The sequence below is a fragment of the Polypterus senegalus genome, chromosome 11 (assembly GCF_016835505.1).
Source record: "Polypterus senegalus isolate Bchr_013 chromosome 11, ASM1683550v1, whole genome shotgun sequence".
Taxonomy (NCBI): Eukaryota; Metazoa; Chordata; class Cladistia; order Polypteriformes; family Polypteridae; genus Polypterus; species Polypterus senegalus.
Window position 1 is genome coordinate 2,960,326 of NC_053164.1, and position 19,587 is coordinate 2,979,912.

Here is a 19,587-nt window from a genome sequence, read left to right on the forward strand (position 1 = left end):
AAATGATTTCACTTTTACAGAATGTTTTTAGCTTGTCTTAAATAATTTTCAAAGGATTTTACTTTTTTTTTCCTCATAACCCATTAAAATCCTTGCTTTATGTTTTTAACATGTCTCTACTTTTATATAATATATTGGTCTGGGTACATAGGGGGCATGTATAAATTTCTATATATAGTAATACAGAGAGAGATTTTAAGAGTGTCCCGTACATCTAATATTCTAATCTGGCAACCCAGATTTTAGCATTCTTAATCTTAGCTTTACTTCCCTATTTGTGATTTTCTCAATAAACATCAAAGAAAATCTTTAATCTTCAGCACTCTGTCTTATGCCTTGCTCTGGCCTCATAAGAAACCTCTTCCTGGGACATCTAGCTTTTATGGCGGACAGACAGGAAGGGGTGGAGTTAGGTGCCCTTTCTGGACGGTTTCTTCATACTGTGAGGGAAGAAGAAAGAGGAGATGAAGTTAGTGGTAGCTCCCCTCTCGTCTCGGCAAGTCGTTGCATACCTGTACTAAACTTGCAAAGGAGTCCTCCGAAGCACATGCATGACACTGTATTGTTTCCATCTTCTCTGAAATTTTTGAGTTAAGTATTTTGTTATATATAAACGTCTATGTGTGGAAGTGTGTGTGTGTCTGTCTGTCTGTCTGTCCAGCCCAGAAGTGTGAGGCTACAGCATGAAGCTCAAAGAGCTGCCAAGGTGGCCCCAAGTTAATGAGTCAGAAGAAGAACGAAGTACGAGGCTACAGCATGAAGCTGAAAGAAAGCGACTTTATTGCCAAAGTAAAACCACCGTGGAAAGGCAAACGAGAGAGAAACTCGCTTAGCCGCTGACAGACAGGGGATTAGCACATCCACAAAATGAAACCGCGTACTCTGCATTTCAATTTTTTTTCTGACGATTTCAATAGTTTCAAGGAGCCCATGCTTTTTACAGCACGGGCTTACACAGCTAGTATAAAATAAAATAATACCCTAAAATCAAACATTTCTATTTGAAAGAACTCGATATTTCCGTGCCTCTCTTAACAATATTTGAAATGTTGGTGTTCTGCCTGCAAGTATAAAGTTTTTGTTTCAGTGTTAAATTCATTTTTCTTGCACTTCATTAAATCTAAAATGTCTTTTTTTTTTGCAGGACCAGTAAGCTGATATACCATGGAAAGGCTTGTCTTCTGTGTGCTGGTGTTTGGTGTGTTGGTGAAGGCTCATAACTGCCCTGGTCGCTGCATTTGCCAGAATATCTCACCTACCTTGACCCTGCTCTGCGCCAAAACTGGGCTACTCTTTGTACCACCAACCATTGACCGGAAAACAGTGGAGTTGCGCCTTACAGACAACTTCATCACTGTCATCCGCAGGAAAGACTTTCTTAACATGACCAGCCTTGTCCACCTCACCTTGTCCAGGAATACCATCAGTCAGATTATGCCTCATGCCTTTATGGATTTGAGAGCACTGCGAGCTTTACACATGGACGGCAACAGATTAAACATCCTTAAGAATGAGCATTTTAAAGGACTTGGCAACCTGCGGCACCTTATTTTGGGGAATAATCAGATCCACCATGTGGGCCCAGCTTCATTTGATGAGTTCCTAGGGACGATCGAAGATCTGGACCTGTCTTATAATAACCTTGAGACACTTCCGTGGGAAGCAATTGGCAAGATGGTCAATATTAATACACTGACACTGGATCATAATCTCATTGACCACATAGCTGAAGGAACATTCTCCATGCTTAATAAGCTTGTAAGACTAGATATGACATCTAACAGACTGCAAAAGCTGCCACCGGACACATTATTCCTCCGTGCTCAAGTGCTGGCTAATGCCAAGGGTTCCAATCCATCCTCTTTAGCAGTCAGTTTTGGGGGTAACCCCCTTCACTGCAACTGTGAGCTACTTTGGCTCAGGAGGTTAACCAGAGAGGATGACTTGGAAACATGTGCTTCTCCAGAACATCTGATGGACAAATACTTCTGGTCTATCCAGGAGGAGGAATTCATTTGTGAGCCACCTCTTATCACAAAGCACTATGCCTCCACACCATTTGTAATGGAGGGCCAAGGAGTGACTCTGAAATGCAAAGCCGTTGGAGATCCAGACCCTTCCATCCACTGGATTTCTCCGGATGGGAAGTTAATCCACAATTCTTCCAGAACGATCATTTTTGAAAATGGAACCTTGGACATCATGATCACCACTCTTAAGGACAGTGGCTCTTTTAATTGCATCGCAACTAATGCTGCCGGAGAGGCCACAGCTCCAGTGGAGGTCACCATTGTCCCTCTGCCCCTTTTTGTAAACAATACCAGCCACCTGAAAGAGTCAGATCCAGGATTATCGGATATCACTACATCCTCTAAGTCAGGTTCCAATGACACCAAAAACCAGGACAAAAAGGTTATGGCAGGAGAGTTGACTTCATCATCAGCCATCATCCACTGGCCTTCAGAGAGCCATATCCCTGGCATTCGCATGTATCAGATCCAGTACAACAGCACTTCAGATGACACTTTGGTCTACAGGTAGGATGCTGACTTCTTCTTTTACCAGTATAAAACATGTCATGTGTGTTGTTTAGCTTGGTGTGTGAAGGTATGTAAACACAACAAACTAAAACAATAAGGAGGATCCAGCATTTTGGTAAAAATGTTACTCTTCACATTGTTCAAAACTGCCAGGTGCTCAGTATGCTTACTCGTAAAGCTGTGATTTGTAACTCCTGTACACTTTGTTAAGGAAAATATTAATCAAAACAGAATGCTTAAATGTAAAGAGTCAGACCTGTAATTAATTATACTAATTTCTAATGGAATCTATGATGATCTGCCTGGTGGGTATGGTGGAAAGGGCATCGTAGAAAAAGGATATGATCTAGCAGAGCTGTTTGAAAAGAATGGAAATCCAAATTAGTGGACCAGACGTAAACAGTCATGCCAATGTGATAAGAAGGGCTTTGCCAGTGTACAAAAGCTCTGGGTGGTGCAGGTGCGAAAAAGAGATGTCACTTCGAAAAAACCAGGTAATCTTCTCTCAGGATTCTATAGAGTAGACGCTGATAATTAAAAGTCAATATATGAGGATGTAGAACATATAAAAGGTAAGGAGAACAGAATGTACCCTTAACAGTTAATTGCAGCACACGTGAATAGAAATTTGACCATGCTGCCCTTTTAATTCATATCTAGAAAGACATCGGGGGCAACCTATGATCTCAGAGTTAAGGCTCAGAGGTAGAGAGGCATGAGGAGCTACCAAAGACAATTCATCCCTGTTGGAAGGTGGGATAGGGCAGGTACTCACCAGTTCGAACAAGAAGCCACAGGAAGTGAAAGCAAGACAGAGAAAGAGAGAACAAGAGAGACAGGAAGTAATAAAACTGAGTACTTGAAGGGTATGGAAATAGGCTCACCACCAAAGCTGGTAGAAAGGAATCACCCATCCATCTATTAATGTCCAGTTATACATACATCAGAGGTCTGTATCATTTATCTATCTTATATCTGCCCTACCGTCTGATTGAACATATGTTCGATGGCCATAATGGGCAAATCTATCTCCCCGCATCACACGTGCTCTAAACAAAACTAGTCGCACTTATTATACAGTACATATATGTAATTAACAGCTATCATAAACAGATATGTTTCAGATATATGTGTGTACTTTTTACTGTTATATGTTAAGTGTACTTTCTCTGTTTACTAAGAATAAAGAATGCTGTACTGTATAACACTCTGCTACCAGTTGATGAAGAGACAACAAAAGGATATGATCAAAATGGAGCATATGATATAATTTATCTTGACTTTCAGAAAGCATTTGATAAGGTGCCAAATGAGAGGTTGGGCATTAAAGTCGGAGTCAGAGCTCAGGGTGTGGAGTGTTAGATTGGCACAGAATTGGCTAAAACACAGGGAGCAGAAAGTAATGATTCAGGGAACCTTATCAGAATTGGGTAAAGTTTAGAGTTCTGTCCAGCAGGGGTCAGTGCTGGGGCTGCTACTATTTTTAATATATATAAATGATTTGGATAGGAATATAAATAATAAGCTGGTTAAGTCTGCAGATGATAGCAAGCTAGCTGGACTGGCAGATAATCTTGAATCTGTTGAATCATTACAGAAGGACTTGGACAGCATAAAGGCTTGGGCAGATGAAATTTAATGTAAATAGATGTAAAGTAATACAATTAGCAAGTAAAAATGTGAGATTTGAATACACAATAGGAGGTCTTAAAACTGAAAGTAGACGTTATGAGAAGGATTTAGGAGTCATAGTGGACGTGTCATTATCAACTGCCAGACAGGATTTAGAAGACATTAAAAAGGCAAACAGAATGTCAGGTTATATAGCGCCCTAGTCATAGGAGTACAAGTCATAGGAGGTTATGCGGAAGCTTTATAACACACTGCAGTTCTGTGTGCAGTTTTGGTCTCCAGGCTACAAAAAGGACATAGCAGCACAAGTAGAAGGTCCAGAGAAGAGTGACTAGGCTGATTCTAGGGCTCCAGGGGATGAACTATGAGGAAATGTTAAATGAGCTGAGCCTTTACAGTTGAAGCTAAAGGAGATTAAGAGGTGACATGAGTGAAGTGTTTAAAATTATAAAGGGTATTAGTTCAGTGGATCAAGACTGTTATATTAAAATGAATTCAACAAGAACACAGGGACACAGGGTAAATTTCACATAAACATTAGGAGTAAGCGACCATGTAGTGTGGTAGACATTAAGACTTTAAGGACTTTCAAAACTCGACTTAATGTTTTTTTGGATGAAATAAGTGGATCGGATTGGCAAGCTTTGTTGGGTTGTATGGCCTGTTCTCGTCTAGAGTGTTCAAATGTTCTAATGGTCAGTCTCATAGCACATCCGTCACCAGCTCCTTGAATCCAATCTTGTTCATTTGTTGCTCCTGTTTGCACATATTAATTTATAGCTTCTGTATTTCCATGAAATCAAGTGTATTAAGGCCCCAAAATGCCACCAAGCTAAGTCTTTGAAGTAATCCGAGAGGAAAAGTCATGTCATTGATTTAGAAACAAAGTTGAAAGTTATCAAACAATATGAAAGTGGCAAAGAAGTAAATGTTATCACACGGCAACTTTGGCTGGTCCCACTCTCCAGTAACGACAATTTTGAAAAGCAAAGACATGATAACAGTGGCTGTTAATGGATCTGCACCAATGAAATCCACAGTAGCATAGCACCCCTGGGTCCAGACCTGACAGAGTATTGATCCCTAAGTGGCAGAGATCAGCCTTAGGTGGTTGACAACCTGGAAAAGCCAACATAAAAGCAGGCCCATGATTTGCATTGGGAGGGCCGCAGGCACAGCACATAGAGAGCACTTCAGATGGATCTCCTAGAGTCCATCAGCTGTGATGCATAACTGTCAACGAGTCCCACACCCCTCAGGTCATTAAATTATTAACTAAGCAATGAAAGGGTCCTATAGTTGATAGGGAGAAGTTGCTTGCAGCATGGTTTGAGAACCAGAATTAAGTGTATCCCTAAGCATCATGACAATCACAGCAAAGGCGATGCGTTTGTTTAAAATGCTTAAGGAAAAGTATGGACCGGAGTACGAGTGTATTTGACTTGCCCCTTATAATTATCGAGATACGCCTGTGCTGACTTGCATTCCCAGTGCCAGTATATAGACCAGACATAAGATGAAGGATACTTGTAATTCTTTTCTGAGAATCTGAATGTTAAACTTTCAGTATGATTAAGTTAATAAAATTTAAATTTTAATTTGTTAGCATTATATTGGCAACTTTTTGTTTTGTTTCCTTAAGGTGCTGCCATTTCTCATTTGATTTTATGGTCACGGCGATATTGTTTATATTTTTGCCAGTCTTATGACTGTATTCAAAGTATAGTATTCAAAACCAGTTTTCCTGCATATTTTGGGTTTTGACACATAAGGTGTAGTTTTCACATATTGCCTTGAAACTTTAAAGTTGAACGCCTTCATTTTCTTTATTCATGCAATGCAGTTTTGTAGGTCACATGATCTGGATCATTGTAGTGACGACATAAAGAAAATTGCATCTATACTAATAAAAGGCAAAGCCCTCACTGACTGACTGACTGACTCACTGACTGACTGACTCATCACTAATTCTCCAACTTCCCGTATAGGTAGAAGACTGAAATTTGGCAGGCTCATTCTTTACAGCTTCCTTACAAAAGTTGGGCAGGTTTCATTTCGAAATTCTACGCGTAATGGTCATAACTGGAAGCTATTTTTCTGCATATACTGTAATGGAGTTGAGCTCGTAAGCTGTGGGGGGCGGAGTTTCGTGTGACATCATCACCCCTCCCACGTAATCACGCAGTACGTAGAAAACCACGAAGAGCCCCAAAAACCGCTGAAGAAAACATACATTATATAATTAAGAAGGCAGCAAAACAATTAGAAGCAAGCAAGTGACATATAAAACCATATTCAGCGGCTCACGTGAACTGACGCAATGCACAGACAAAAAGCAACAGTTCCAAAGAGTGCTGAACAAAAACACTGATATATATATATATATATATATATATATATATATATATATATATATATATATATACACTGCTCACAAAAATTAAAGGAACACTTTTTATTGGGCCTGGCATGAAATCAATTAAACCTGTCTGATAATTTTCTGGTTGGTTAAGCAGCTGAGGTCATTGTTAATCACTTTCAGCTGTATTGGTGTTCATGGACTTAACGACAGGTGCACTAAAGTGGCAACAATTAGAAAACCCTCAAAACAGGACTGGTTTTACATGTGGAGGTCATTTCAAGTTTCTCCCTCTTGATCTTTTTGGCTGGTTTTCCACTCGTGCTAGTTTTGGCTTGAGTAATCATCTCTACTGGCAGTATGAGGCGATTCCTTAACCCTACAGAAGTTGCACAGGTTGTCCAACTTCTCAAGGATGGCACATCCACACGTGCTGTAGAAAGAAGGTTTAATGTGTCTCCCAGCACAATCTCCAGAACATGGAGGAGATTTCAGGAGACTGGCTGTTATTCTCGGAGAGCTGGACAGGGCCGTAGAAGGTCCTCAACCCATCAGCAGGACCGATACCTGCTCCTTTGTGCAAGGCGGAACAGGCTGAGCACTGCTCGTGCCCTACAGAATGACCTCCAGAGGGCCACTGGTGTGAATGTCTCTACCCAAACAATCAGGAACAGACTTCATGAAGATGGCCTGAGGGCCCGACGTCCTGTAGTGGGCCCTGTGCTCACTGCCCAGCACCGTGGAGCTCGACTGGCATTTGCTCAAGAACACTGGCGCCCTGTACTTTTTACAGACGAGAGCAGGTTCACCCTGAGCAGCTGTGATAGACGTGAAAGAGTCTGGAGAAGACAAAGAGAACGATATGCTGCCTGCAACGTCATTCAGTATGACAGGTTTGGTGGTGGGTCAGTGATGGTCTGGGGAGGCATATCCATGGAGGGACGCACAGACATCTACTGCGTAGGAAATGGTGCTCTGACTGCCATAAGGTATCGAGATGAAATCCTTGAACCCATTGTCAGACCCTACGCTGGTGCAGTAGGTCCTGGTTTCCTCCTAATGCACGACAATGCCCGGCCTCATGTGGCAAGAGTATGCAGGCAGTACCTGGAGGATGAAGGAATTGAAACAATTGAATGGCCTTCATGATCTCCTGACTTAAACCCAATAGAACATCTGTGGGACATTATGTTTCGGTCCATTAGGCGCCGTCAGGTTGCTCCTCAGACTGTACAACAGCTCAGGGATGCCCTCATACAGATCTGGGAGGAAATGCCACAAGACACCATCCGTCGTCTCATTAGGAGCATGCCCGACGTTGTCAAGCATGCATACAAGCTTGTGGGGGCCACACAAGATACTGAAAAGCATTTTGAGTAGCAGAAATTAAGTTTTTGAAAAATGGACTAGCCTGCCACATCTTCATTTCACTCTGATTTTAGGGTGTCTACACAATTGAGCCCTCTGTAGGCAGAAAACTTTTATTTCCATTAAAAGACTTGGCATCCTTTTGTTCCTAAGACATTGCCCTGTCGTTATTTGTATAGATATCCAACTTCATATTGAGATCTGATGTATCTAATGTGTTTCTTTAAAGTGTTCCTTTAATTTTTGTGAGCAGTATATTATAAATATATATATATATATATATATATATATATATATATATATGTGACAGCAACACTCATCACTCACAACAGTGACAAAACAATTACATTGACAATCATGTTACGTTATTTTCAAAATGTTTCCTTTTCTTTTTCATTGCTTCTTTAACACACTACTTCTCCGCTACAAAGCGCGGCTATTTTGCTATTATTAATAAGGTGGAATTCACACTACACATTATGAATCGGTGGATAAAACAACTTCATGAAATCTTTAGCAATGTTGTCATTTGCCTTTTTCTATATATTTGTGCATTTTCCTGAACAGAACCTGGCAATTTATGTGTGTTTTCAGGAGTTTTCAAACTCAGGGATTCTGATTTTGAGGTTTAACACAATTTTGAGGAATTTATTATTTATTACCATTTTTCTACAACTGTTTTGTTGTTTTTCTTTGGGTGCCACTATTTAGTGAATCGTGTTGTCATGATGTGAGCTTTGGTGGCAAGGGGTGTGGCCTTAGGGGGTCACAACTTCAAGGGGCCAATTGGCGAAAGGTTAAAAGGTCATCTCCATAGCCATTTTGTGTCCAAGTTTGTGGTAAAAATTACAAAAGAGTAGTGTATGTTTAGTTTATGCTTCTGGCATCAATTTTTGATTTATATATTATTTCAACTGCCATTTTGAGTTTCCGATTATGACTTGACAATTTTGCTTTATTGACTTCTTGGTTGCATTTATTTGTTGGATTTTGATTTTTATTTCTTCTTCTCATCCTTCATTTCAGTGTAAGAACAGGAGTTAGCTCATTTGTCAAGTACGGCCTAGTGTTGGGATTTTGTTTTTGGTTTTATCTTTGCTTTGCCTTTGACTCTCGAGTATGGCCTTCTCTTTTTGTTTTTTGGTAGCCCTGGATTCTTTTAATCTCACGGTTCAGACTCTTACTTTGCCTGAGAAGGTTTTGTTCTTAATTATCGCATCTCAGTATTTTTGTAAACTCAAATTAATCTTGGAGTACTTCTGTGTCTCCTTAACAACATGGAAGTTAAATTACAAATGGCGTCAAAACATTATTTAAGATTACAGCGTGCAGTACTGATTAGGATGCATGCACAATTTTGTATAAATATTTTGTTTTTTATTATCTGCCCCCGCTGTGCGGGCGCTATGTGCTGGCCGCTTCGCAGCTCTGCCACTCATGTATGGAGAAGCGGATGTGAAATTTAAACAGATTATTATTTTCATGGGAATTGTTACATATGAATAATAGAACTATTTTACATTACAGAAAGCAATTAACCATAGTGAAAAAATATTAAAATGTCATAAATTGAAAGTTATGTTTCATGTTGCGTTAGAGGTATTCGTTGCATTATACATTTTCGTTCTATTTGGCTTTGAAATTAACACGCAAATACTTTTTAAAACTTACAGTTTTACTGTAAAACTTCAGAAAAAACATTTTTTTTAATTAACTTTTCTTCAATATCGTATTGAATTTTGATTCCATCTTTGGACATTGTGACAACACAACGTATAACTGCCCGTGAGTGAATATTGTTTCTTTCTCTCTAATAAATAAACCAACTTTTTTGAATATTTGTTCCTGTGATGTATTAATTGTCATAGCAAAAGCTATTCTAACAGGAAACTGTAAACATTTCAATACGAATGGCATATCAAGATCTCCTTTGGTGTCTAATGTTATTTGCAGAAGATGTACTCCATTACCTTTCTTGTCGCCTGTTAAAATTGTACATGTCAGAATTGTTTGACGAAATTTGAATCAACTAATCTTGTCCTATTGCATAGCCCATCATTCAGACATAAATTATGCTATAACACTACGATACATCCTTCTTTCAACAATAATTCAGCCAGTGGAAGACCGGACGGTGTTAATGGTTGTAGATATATTACGAGATATTTTAAGTTGATGTTTTCATCTTCCACACCATCACCACTAACTGTTTCAGCCTAGTCTATTGATACGCATTTAAGCAATTTGCCGTGTAACCGATCAACAATTTTCACGTTAACTTGTTTCACTTCATCGTTTCTCTCTGCTAGAGTTGACCATGTACTCATTTCTTCTGTTGATAACCCTTTGGGAAGAAATTCTTTAATAAGATTTGGACATAATAAATCTTACTTTATTGGGAACTTAAAGAGAGGAAAATGTAAAAATTCATAAGAGCTGAGAGCACAGGAACTGTGTCTGACAAAAGCATTCACACGAATGAGAGGTGAGAGGACTGTGGGCATGGTTGAAAATGGTTAAGAGGAGGGCGGGACTTAAAAAATCTCTTGGCAATAGTCTCGTCTCAAGATTTTCTTTTATAACAGAGAGATATATTTATTTATTTTTATTATTTTTGATGACATCATCATATCGCTATTGGGATATTTGGATATTTTCATCATAGTGTTTCCTTATGATCGCAGTTATATTTCTGATCAGTCACTGGGACAGTTGCCACCACATGACTGAAGATTGCCTGAGTCCATCCATTTTCTAACCCGCTGAATCCGAAAACAGGGTCACGGGGGTCACAAAGAACGATAGATCTTTACACAAAGAACGATAGACACTTGGAATAAGCTACCAAGTAGTGTGGTAGACAGTAAGACGTTAGGGACTTTCAAAACTCGACTTGATGTTTTTTTGAAGGAAACAAGTGGATAGGACTGGCGAGCTTTGTTGGGCTGAATGGCCTGTTCTCATCTAGATTGTTCTAATGTTCATCATCCTAAGATGGCAGAACTGTCGTCTCAGCATCTCAGCCCTTGAATGTTACTAGAAAACTTTGTGTGTTTTATCATTTTTTTTACTTTTGTTTGAACAGAACACTTTAAGATAAATTTGATTTTTGCTTTGTTTAGTTGATTCCCTTGACTTTGTTTGCTGGTGTTTTAATTGCTGCTTCTAACTGTTCCATGTTGTTTAAGATGAAGACTACTCTTCCCGTTTAACAGTGTCACACATATGTACATAGGGAACATCTACCAGGCTTGGAAAGGTAACACCTCCATCACAGGTGTTTGGGCCAGTTCAGCTGCTAATGCCTCCTTCCTTTTCATCGACAGATGGGAGGATAAGTCCTGCAACAAGCTTTGACATGTCAAATGTAAAATGATAAAGAAGAAAATTGAATAGGAACTATTTTACAATTATGTATAAACATCACATTGCCGTGGCTGTGAAAGACATCCTAAAAGACACTCCAGTTCCGAATACAAAATCATCCTTTTTCCCTGAAATTGTACCCCATCCTAATTTGCCACACCTACCATTCCACGAACTGTCCAGGAACTCCACCTCCATTTCCAGTTCTTCCGTTCAAGGTACCACCCTTTTCTTCCTTCTAGCGTCAATAATTTCCCTGATGGCAGCTCTCCATCCACCTTCCCTACTGAACTCAACAGTCATTCAGCCACCAGGTTTTACCCCAGACAGGATGCTACTATATATATACTGTATATACCTCCAAGGATACACAAGCAAGGCCAGCACATCATTGCAAGCACTTCAGCAAAATTAAACCTCCTAGGGGATAGATGCCCAGAGTAGTTTCTTTTTAATTACCTGGCATCTCTACATTTCAATATTTTTTCTGACGATTTCAATAGTTTCTAGGACCACGGGCTTTTTACAGCACGGGCATACACAGCTAGTGTGTGTGTATATATATAGAAGGCAGGCTCTATTGTAGGAATGAAGCTGGACAGTTTAACATCTGTGGCAGAGAGACAGGCGCTAAGCAAGCTCCTGTCAATTATGGAGAATCCACTGCATCCACAGAACAGTGTCATCTCCAGGCACAGAAGTAGCTTAAGTGACAGACTGAAGAGATCATTCCTCCCCCACACTATGTGACTCTTCAATTCCACCCGGGGGGGTAAACGATAACATTATTCAAAGTTATTGTCTGTTTTTTACATACATTTTTAATACTCTTTAATTTAATATTGTTTTTTTTTTTTTGTAATAGTATACTGCTGCTGGATTATGTGAATTTCCCCTTGGGATTAATAAAGTATCTATCTATCTATCTATCTATCTATCTATCTATCTATCTATCTATCTATCTATCTATCTATCTATCTATCTATCTATCTATACATACATACATACATACATACATACATACATACATACATACATACATACAATACACATACACATAATTGGGAGACAACCACAGGCCACATTTGAAAGTAATTTCCCACTGAGTCAGGGCTTGGTGCTGTCATTTAATACCAGTCTTCTACCTCCCTCAAAAGAAAAAATGATTGACAGACTGGCCTCCAATGATGTCACTTCTGGTTTCCAGTCTACCAAACCCACCCTTTCCTCTGAGTTTCCTGTAAATCTTATGGTCAGGTAACAACCATCTGAAGAACACTTACTTTGTCTTTGTTTCATTTACAAACATCATCATAATATGTGCAGATTACTTCTGTGCCCCAAGCCTATGAGGTCTCTTTTCATCTGTTCTTTTATAATATATAGTGTTTTTATTTTAATGTAGATAACAAATAAGGTAGTGTAAAAAGAGAACAAACACAGAAAGTGTTTTGGAACACTTTGCAGCCAATTCTGGGTAATTAAAAACAATAACCTTTGAAAAAAATGTATATTAACAGCACAATAGTTGAGTCTTTCTGTCATCAATACCTGACAGACTGTGCAAGATGGTGTTTCCTGATGAGGCATTCTGGGAGGAAGAGATGGATCCAGGTGGACGGATCCCAGAAGTGATGTCAAAGATGGGCCAATGTCTATCTTTCTTCCTGCAGAGGGAGGAGAATTGAGATCATTACCATGCAATGAATTACAATCACTCAAGCCCTTAAGCTTTTTCTCATGCACACCCATGTGACAGTAGTAAACAACAGTAATTGGGTCTCCTTCAAAATCTCAATTGGATGTTTTTTAAAAAGTTACAGGAACACAGACTGACAGATTGATTTAACCGGATTGACATATTTTCTGACCAAAGTTTTCTGATGTTCTTCTATCCATGGTAATAAATTGCCAGAGCACACATTTACCATATGCTTATCATTCTTTATTGTACTGATTTTTTTTCACATTTATAATTGTGAATAAATTAGGTTAATAAAATGATGTGTCAATGCATTTACACTGCTCTAAGCAAAAACGCTTTGACACACATTTACCATCTGTGAAAACTGTGGAGCTAGACGTGCAGAGTAAAAAAAAAAAAAACAGGCAGGTCCAAAACAATAATTGAATTTATAAGTGTGGATATAGGTTTGGATTTATCCTAGGATGATCTCCATCAGGTTTGTCCATGCCTTATATTGTAGAGCTGTTTTGAAGAGAAAAGATCATTCATCCCAATATAGCTCGTCAATCCTATTCACCTAATTTTTCCAAAAATAGCATCTTGAAGGTCCTTATTCCTTGTGTCTATGGCTATCTTTGTGCAGACACCAGTCCCATCAGATAGTAGACAGGAGGTAAATAACTCTAGTAATGATCTCCAAGGACACCTTGTTAAATCACAAGAACAGGCATGGTAGTTTTTTACATTTCCAAAAAAATGCTTCACTTAAGAACACCCTAAAAGCATATCTGTTCAGCTCGTCCATGTTTTCTTCCTTCATCCTTTCCTACTTTTTTGGTAATCTCCTTTAAAAAATGATCTGTCATCTGTTTTTTCTATGTGATCTCTCATTGAGGAGTCATAGAAACGCCTTTAGCTTTGCACTTCAGCCACCAGTTTCTCTTCAAAGTTGTCCAATATTTTTTAGTGTTGTTCATGTCCACATCACCAATTTTGGATTTGCATTGCATGGCCCAAGAACCCTCTGCGTCTCTGCCAATGTGACATAAGTTTTTTTTTTTTTCTCCATTGCCCTCCATACCTTTTCTATCTGCCGCAGCCAGGTGTTATGTGGGCATCCCCTTGGCCCCTTGTTGGGAGTGTGTAACTACATCAGGGCTGCTGACCGACAGTGATTGTGTTTCTAATTTTTATATACAGAATTTTGGAGTGCAGCCAAAGTGGGATGGTTGTCCTGTTTTTGGTGATTTCAAGAATACATCTCTGTTTTCTGTAGATGGTGTGTTCTGGTTGGCTCCACTGGGCTGTGATCTCAGACACCCAAATGTAAAGGATCTGGAATAAAGATCAGCACATCTAAGTCGGAGGTCATAGTTTTTAGTCGTAAAAGACTGGAGTGTCGACTTCAGGTTTGGGATGAGGTGTTGCCTCAGATAGAGAGTAGAGTTTATCTTGTTTACAGGTGAGGGAAGAAGGGAGTGCGAGATTGTTAGGCAGTTCAAGCTGAAAGGCAAAGCTCTCAATTTCCCAGTTGTTCTGCTACACTGTTCTCACTTATAGTCACAAGCTTTGAGTTGTGACCAAAAGAACTTGATTGGGGATGCAAGTGGCAGCAATGAACTTTCTTTGCAGGGTCTCTGGGCTCACGCTTAGAAACAGGGTGAGGGGTGCAGACAATTGGGAGAAGCTGAAAGTAGAGCTGCAACTCTTCTGCATCGAATATCCATATGAGATGGTTTAATCATCTGACTAGGAGGCCTCCTGGATGCCACCCTGGGGATGTGTTTTGAGTGGGAAGAGACCCGGGGCAGACCCAGGACATACTTGGGATATTATATTTCTCAGATGGTCTGGCAGTGCATTGTTATCCCCCATCAGGAGTTGGCGGAGGTGATGGGTCTTTACTTAGGCTGTTACCCCAGTGATCCAGGCTCAGATAAGTCTGGCAGAAAATGAATGGGTTAATGAATTGAATTCTGTGAAATTCTCACCTCAAGGCACTATATACCTCTAACACTTTTACTTTTAAAAAGTCCAGACAGTAACTGTAGAGATCAACCAAGAACTTTCTCCATCATTAAAAATGTTTTGCACAGCCTGTGGTGCTGCATTGTGTTTTCTAACTCTACTTTCATATTTTCAAGTTTAGTGCTTTATTTTGCCAAAGTGACTCACATCTGACCCAGAGTTCCCACTCCGCTCCTCACACGGAGCCATTTGCATTCCCAGCCCTGACTTGCCCGTTCTGTTCTGACTCAAAATTATTATTGGTTTAGTAGAATCCTTCAAATCCTCACAATGCACATAACGGAGAGAGACAGGCAATAAAAAAAAAAAATCAAAAGTAGGCACGGCACTGTAGGCAATAACATTGTCATATGCTAACTTTGTCTGGAAAGTTTTTTAAAGTTCAAAGTCCTGAAACTTTGAAAGAGCAGAAAATGCTAAATCTCATAAAAAAATAATCACGAATACATTTCCTCAACTATATATAGAAAATATGAGACAAGAATGAAAGCTCAAGGCCAAGTACACCTTGAATGCAATGATGTTTCTCAGGAGAAGTTCAATTTAATATCCAGTGAAGAGTAAAGCTTTCATTGTATTAATTTATGAGTTGTTTTTTATTTTTTTTTTAAATATATGTTTATAAAACATTAAACGAGGGTGGGCTTGCGGTGATTTGTAAAATATCCGCAGAAAATGGGATGTGTGAGATCGGTTTGTTTGGTGGCAGCATTCTAATTGGCTAATTTTCCATCCATCTGTCCATTAACTTTCTACTGTTTGTCCAGGCTGGGTTGTGGGGGCAGCAGATGCTCCTTTTACCCAACACCTCCTCCAACTCCTCCAGAGGGGATACTGAGGTCTTCCCAATCCAGGTGGGAGATATAATCTCTATGGGAAGACGTCCAGAAAGCATCCTCATCAGATGCATGAACCACTTTAAATTTTATTACATAAATTTATTATCTAAATCAGGGGTCTTCAATCACGCTCCTGGAGGGCTGTGGTGGCTATGGGTTTTCATTCCAGCAAGTTTCCTAATTAGAACTCAGACTCAGTCAGTTGCTAATAATGAAACTTGCCATTTAACTCTATGCTTTCATTCATCAAAGACAAATTTTAGTTACCTTGCAGATCAGAGGTCCTCAATTACAGTCCTGGAGGTCCACAGTGGCTGCAGGTTTTCATTTCAACCAATTTTTTAATTGGAACCTATTTATTTATTACGAAACCAATACCGTTTTTTGGGCTCAATTTTATATCTTACCTGTTAAAATTCCAAACTCTTAATTGCTTATTTTAGTTTTTAGCAGCTGCATTTAAGTTTTAATTGTTGCCTGTTTTCTTAGCCATAATAATGAAATGGAGACGTGCAATAAACCAGCAGCTCTCCAGCTAATGTGCTGCCTTTAAAACCTGTGCATGTGCACCCCAAAGTATCTGTGTTAAAAAAAAAGTTTAGAAATAAATAAGGGGAATTGAAAGGACCAGTAAGTTTAAATAATTTCTGCTCCACAAAACACATGGATAATATTCCTAGAGAAGGAATCTCTACAGTGCAATTAAAATTTCTCTTAGATGAATGAAAGCAATAACATGTAAAATAGTTAAATACCAAGCTACACTAACAGCAAGGACCATCTTCTAATTAGGAAAGCAATTGGAAAGAAAACCTGCAGCCAATGTGGCCCTACAGGACCATGATTCAGGACCCCGATCTAAATGATCATTTGTTGCTGTAAAGTACTGTGCATACGATTTTTAAAAGAATTAACCTCCTAACTGTTAGCCCCAATTGTCACTCTGGCAATGGTATAGACACTTCTTGCAAAGACCTGAGGATTACTCGGGCTGTGAAAGTGCTATTCGAGTAAGTCTCGAGTGTTACTCGGCCACCAGTATAAGTGTGTTTGACATAGGTCTGACCATTACCTTGGCAACAGTGTGGGCATGTCTTGGTAATACCATAAAGGGGTCTGGTAGGAATCTTATCAGCAGACCAGGGGCCTCGTGTATAAATGGTGCGTATGTACAAAAATGTTGCATACTCCCATTTCCACATTCAAATCATGATGTATAAAACCTAAACTTGGCGTAAAGCCACGCACATTTTCACTCTAGCTCAATTCCTTGCGTACGCAAGTTTTCCGCTCGGTTACTGTTCCAGTGTGGTTTCCCTTTCTTTTTTAGATGCACATCCCTGATGCGGCTTTACAAATACACTGCAATTAACCGCATATTGTTTATTACTTTAAGACATCTGATTGTAATTAAAATGTAACAATATAATGGTCCACGATTTTAAGATGAAGTTTATGATGTTCTATTTTAATGACAAAATAAACTATGTGATTAAAGTGGAAATTTTGAGATTAAGGTTGACATTTCAAGCTTTTTTCCCACTGTGTCCCTATTTTTTCTCAGTACCCTAATAAGCTATCATATCAAAGACGGTGGGGCTATGATTTGCCTTTTCACGGCGAATTTGATATCTGACAGCTTCTTTTTTATTTTGGGCACTGTGCGACTATGTGAAGTAGAGCTTTGGAGTTTCTCTACGTTACTCGATCAACTTTGTGTTGTTGTTTATACCACTGCTTAAACCAACAAATAGTATGTTTTTCCTTGCCTCCACTTGGTATTCACTGAAATTCTTCTATTTCCCACTGTGCTTTTGCCATTGCCTTTTCACAGAATGCTGAGCCTAAGAGCTATTTATATTGATTTGCATATTCAAAGAGGTGTAATTCTGGGAGGAGACGGGGCAAGACAGCATGCGCATGCACGTGCGTTAGTTTTCATGCTCACCAGGATTTATGCACCAGAAGAACGTGGAAGTTGGTGAATGCACAAATTAATTCATCTGATTTTTTGGAGCATACGCACATTACTATCTGTCTACCGTTTTTGTCCATACGCCATGTTTTAGTGTGAATTCTACGCACGGCGATATGCATGAGGCCCCAGGTGTTGCATGCTACTGGCAGACAGTGATGTTAAGGAGCCTCTCATCAACAGTGATAACGAATTTGAATCTGTCTTCATGCAATGAAACTGAAACAGATAGCGGAACAGAAGCGATTCTAATGAATCCGAAAGTGACACTCGCGTTTGGGTTTCTGTTGACTGTTGTTCAAATAAAGAAGCACCACCTCATTTTTATTTTGTTGGGCAGCCAGGAATAAAAGTGAATGTTGACAGCCAAGATCCACTTACTTTCTTGAAGTTATTTCTTCACGGTGATGTGATTCAAAGAATTGTTATTGAGACAAATTGTTATTATGAACAGTGTTGGGTAAATGACTGTACACCTAAGCAGTTTTACCGTTTGACAGTATGTACTGTATTATTATTATTATTATACAAACCATATTATGTGATAACATCTACTGTTAAATTCTGCTCCGTACTTGTAAAATATGGACGATTTGTTCTGTTTTGTGTATTGCATTGTATTGACCCCCTTCTTTTTGACACCCACTGCACTTCCAACCTCCCTGGAAAGGGGTCTCTCTTTGAACTGCCTTTCCCAAAGTTTCTTCAATTTTTTTTTCCTACAAGGGTTTTTTTGGGAGTTTTTCCATGTCTTCTTAGAGAGTCAAGGCTGGGGGTCTGTCAAGAGGCAGGGCCTGTTAAAGCCCATGTGTGATTTTGGGCTATACAAAAATAAATTGTATTGTATTATTATTATACTTTTTACAGCTCTGCCTTTTTTCTTTTACTATTTTGCACATTTTACAATAGAAAAATGGGATTTAATAAAAAATTAAATTTTTCAAGCCAAAAGCTGTGTTTTCAAGAAGAAGGATAATACAAGAAATGGTTTATATAGCAGATGAGAAGTTGTAAGGAGTTAATGGGCCACTAAGGTGGTACAGATGAGTTTCATTCATTGTTGTAAATTGACTTATTCCTAAAATCAGTATTAACTGTGTTACTTTTGATTGAACTTTTAATTCCTTAATTTCATTTGGCCTAAATTTTCAAATGACATCTATGAACTTCTACATCTCATACAGGACTGGATCTTTTGTCTTGCCATAACGTAAGCAGTGATTAACATTTCAAATTACTTTACTAATTAGATTCTTTTAAATCGCCTGTTTGAGTGAATCGATTCTTTTGATTCATTTGATTTGTTTGATTCATCAGTATATTTAAGTTTGGCAAGTCCCCATAGGCTTGGCTCAGATCACATTGCAAATGTGTAATTATACATAATAGCTTGTACATTATTATCTGAGCAATAAACTTTACTTTGGTACTAACTGTATCAAAACACCACTTGATGGTGTAGTATTTTTCATTGATTCTTCTTCATAACTCGAGACACCTGGGTTCCAATCCATTTTTAATTAGTGAACAACGGGTGGTCTGAACCTTGATAGGATCCTTTATAAGAACAACATTTATATCTATAGTACATTTCCATACAAATGATGTAGCTCAAAGTGCTTTACAAGATGTAGAAATAAAAAATAAATAAGATTAGGAATTATTAATTAACAAATAATAAAATAAGTTCCAGTGGCCAGGAGGACAGAAAAAAAAACAAAAAAACAAAGAAAATAAAAACTCCAGAGGGCTGGAGAAAAAAAATCTAAATCTGCAGGGGTTCTGAGGCCACG

The 19,587-nt window shown here is 38.9% G+C and overlaps 1 protein-coding gene across 3 annotated transcripts in view; it reads left to right on the forward strand.

The window, feature by feature from the left end:
- The window catches only part of lrfn1 (leucine rich repeat and fibronectin type III domain containing 1), a 582,403-nt gene that overhangs the window by 508,230 nt on the left and 54,586 nt on the right, over window positions 1-19,587 (forward strand). For all 3 annotated transcript variants that reach the window (XM_039768028.1, XM_039768029.1, XM_039768030.1), the window contains one exon: window positions 1,145-2,537. In XM_039768028.1, coding sequence (XP_039623962.1) covers window positions 1,165-2,537 — 1,373 coding nt within the window. In that variant the 5' untranslated portion in view covers window positions 1,145-1,164. The remainder of the gene's footprint in view (window positions 1-1,144; window positions 2,538-19,587) is intronic.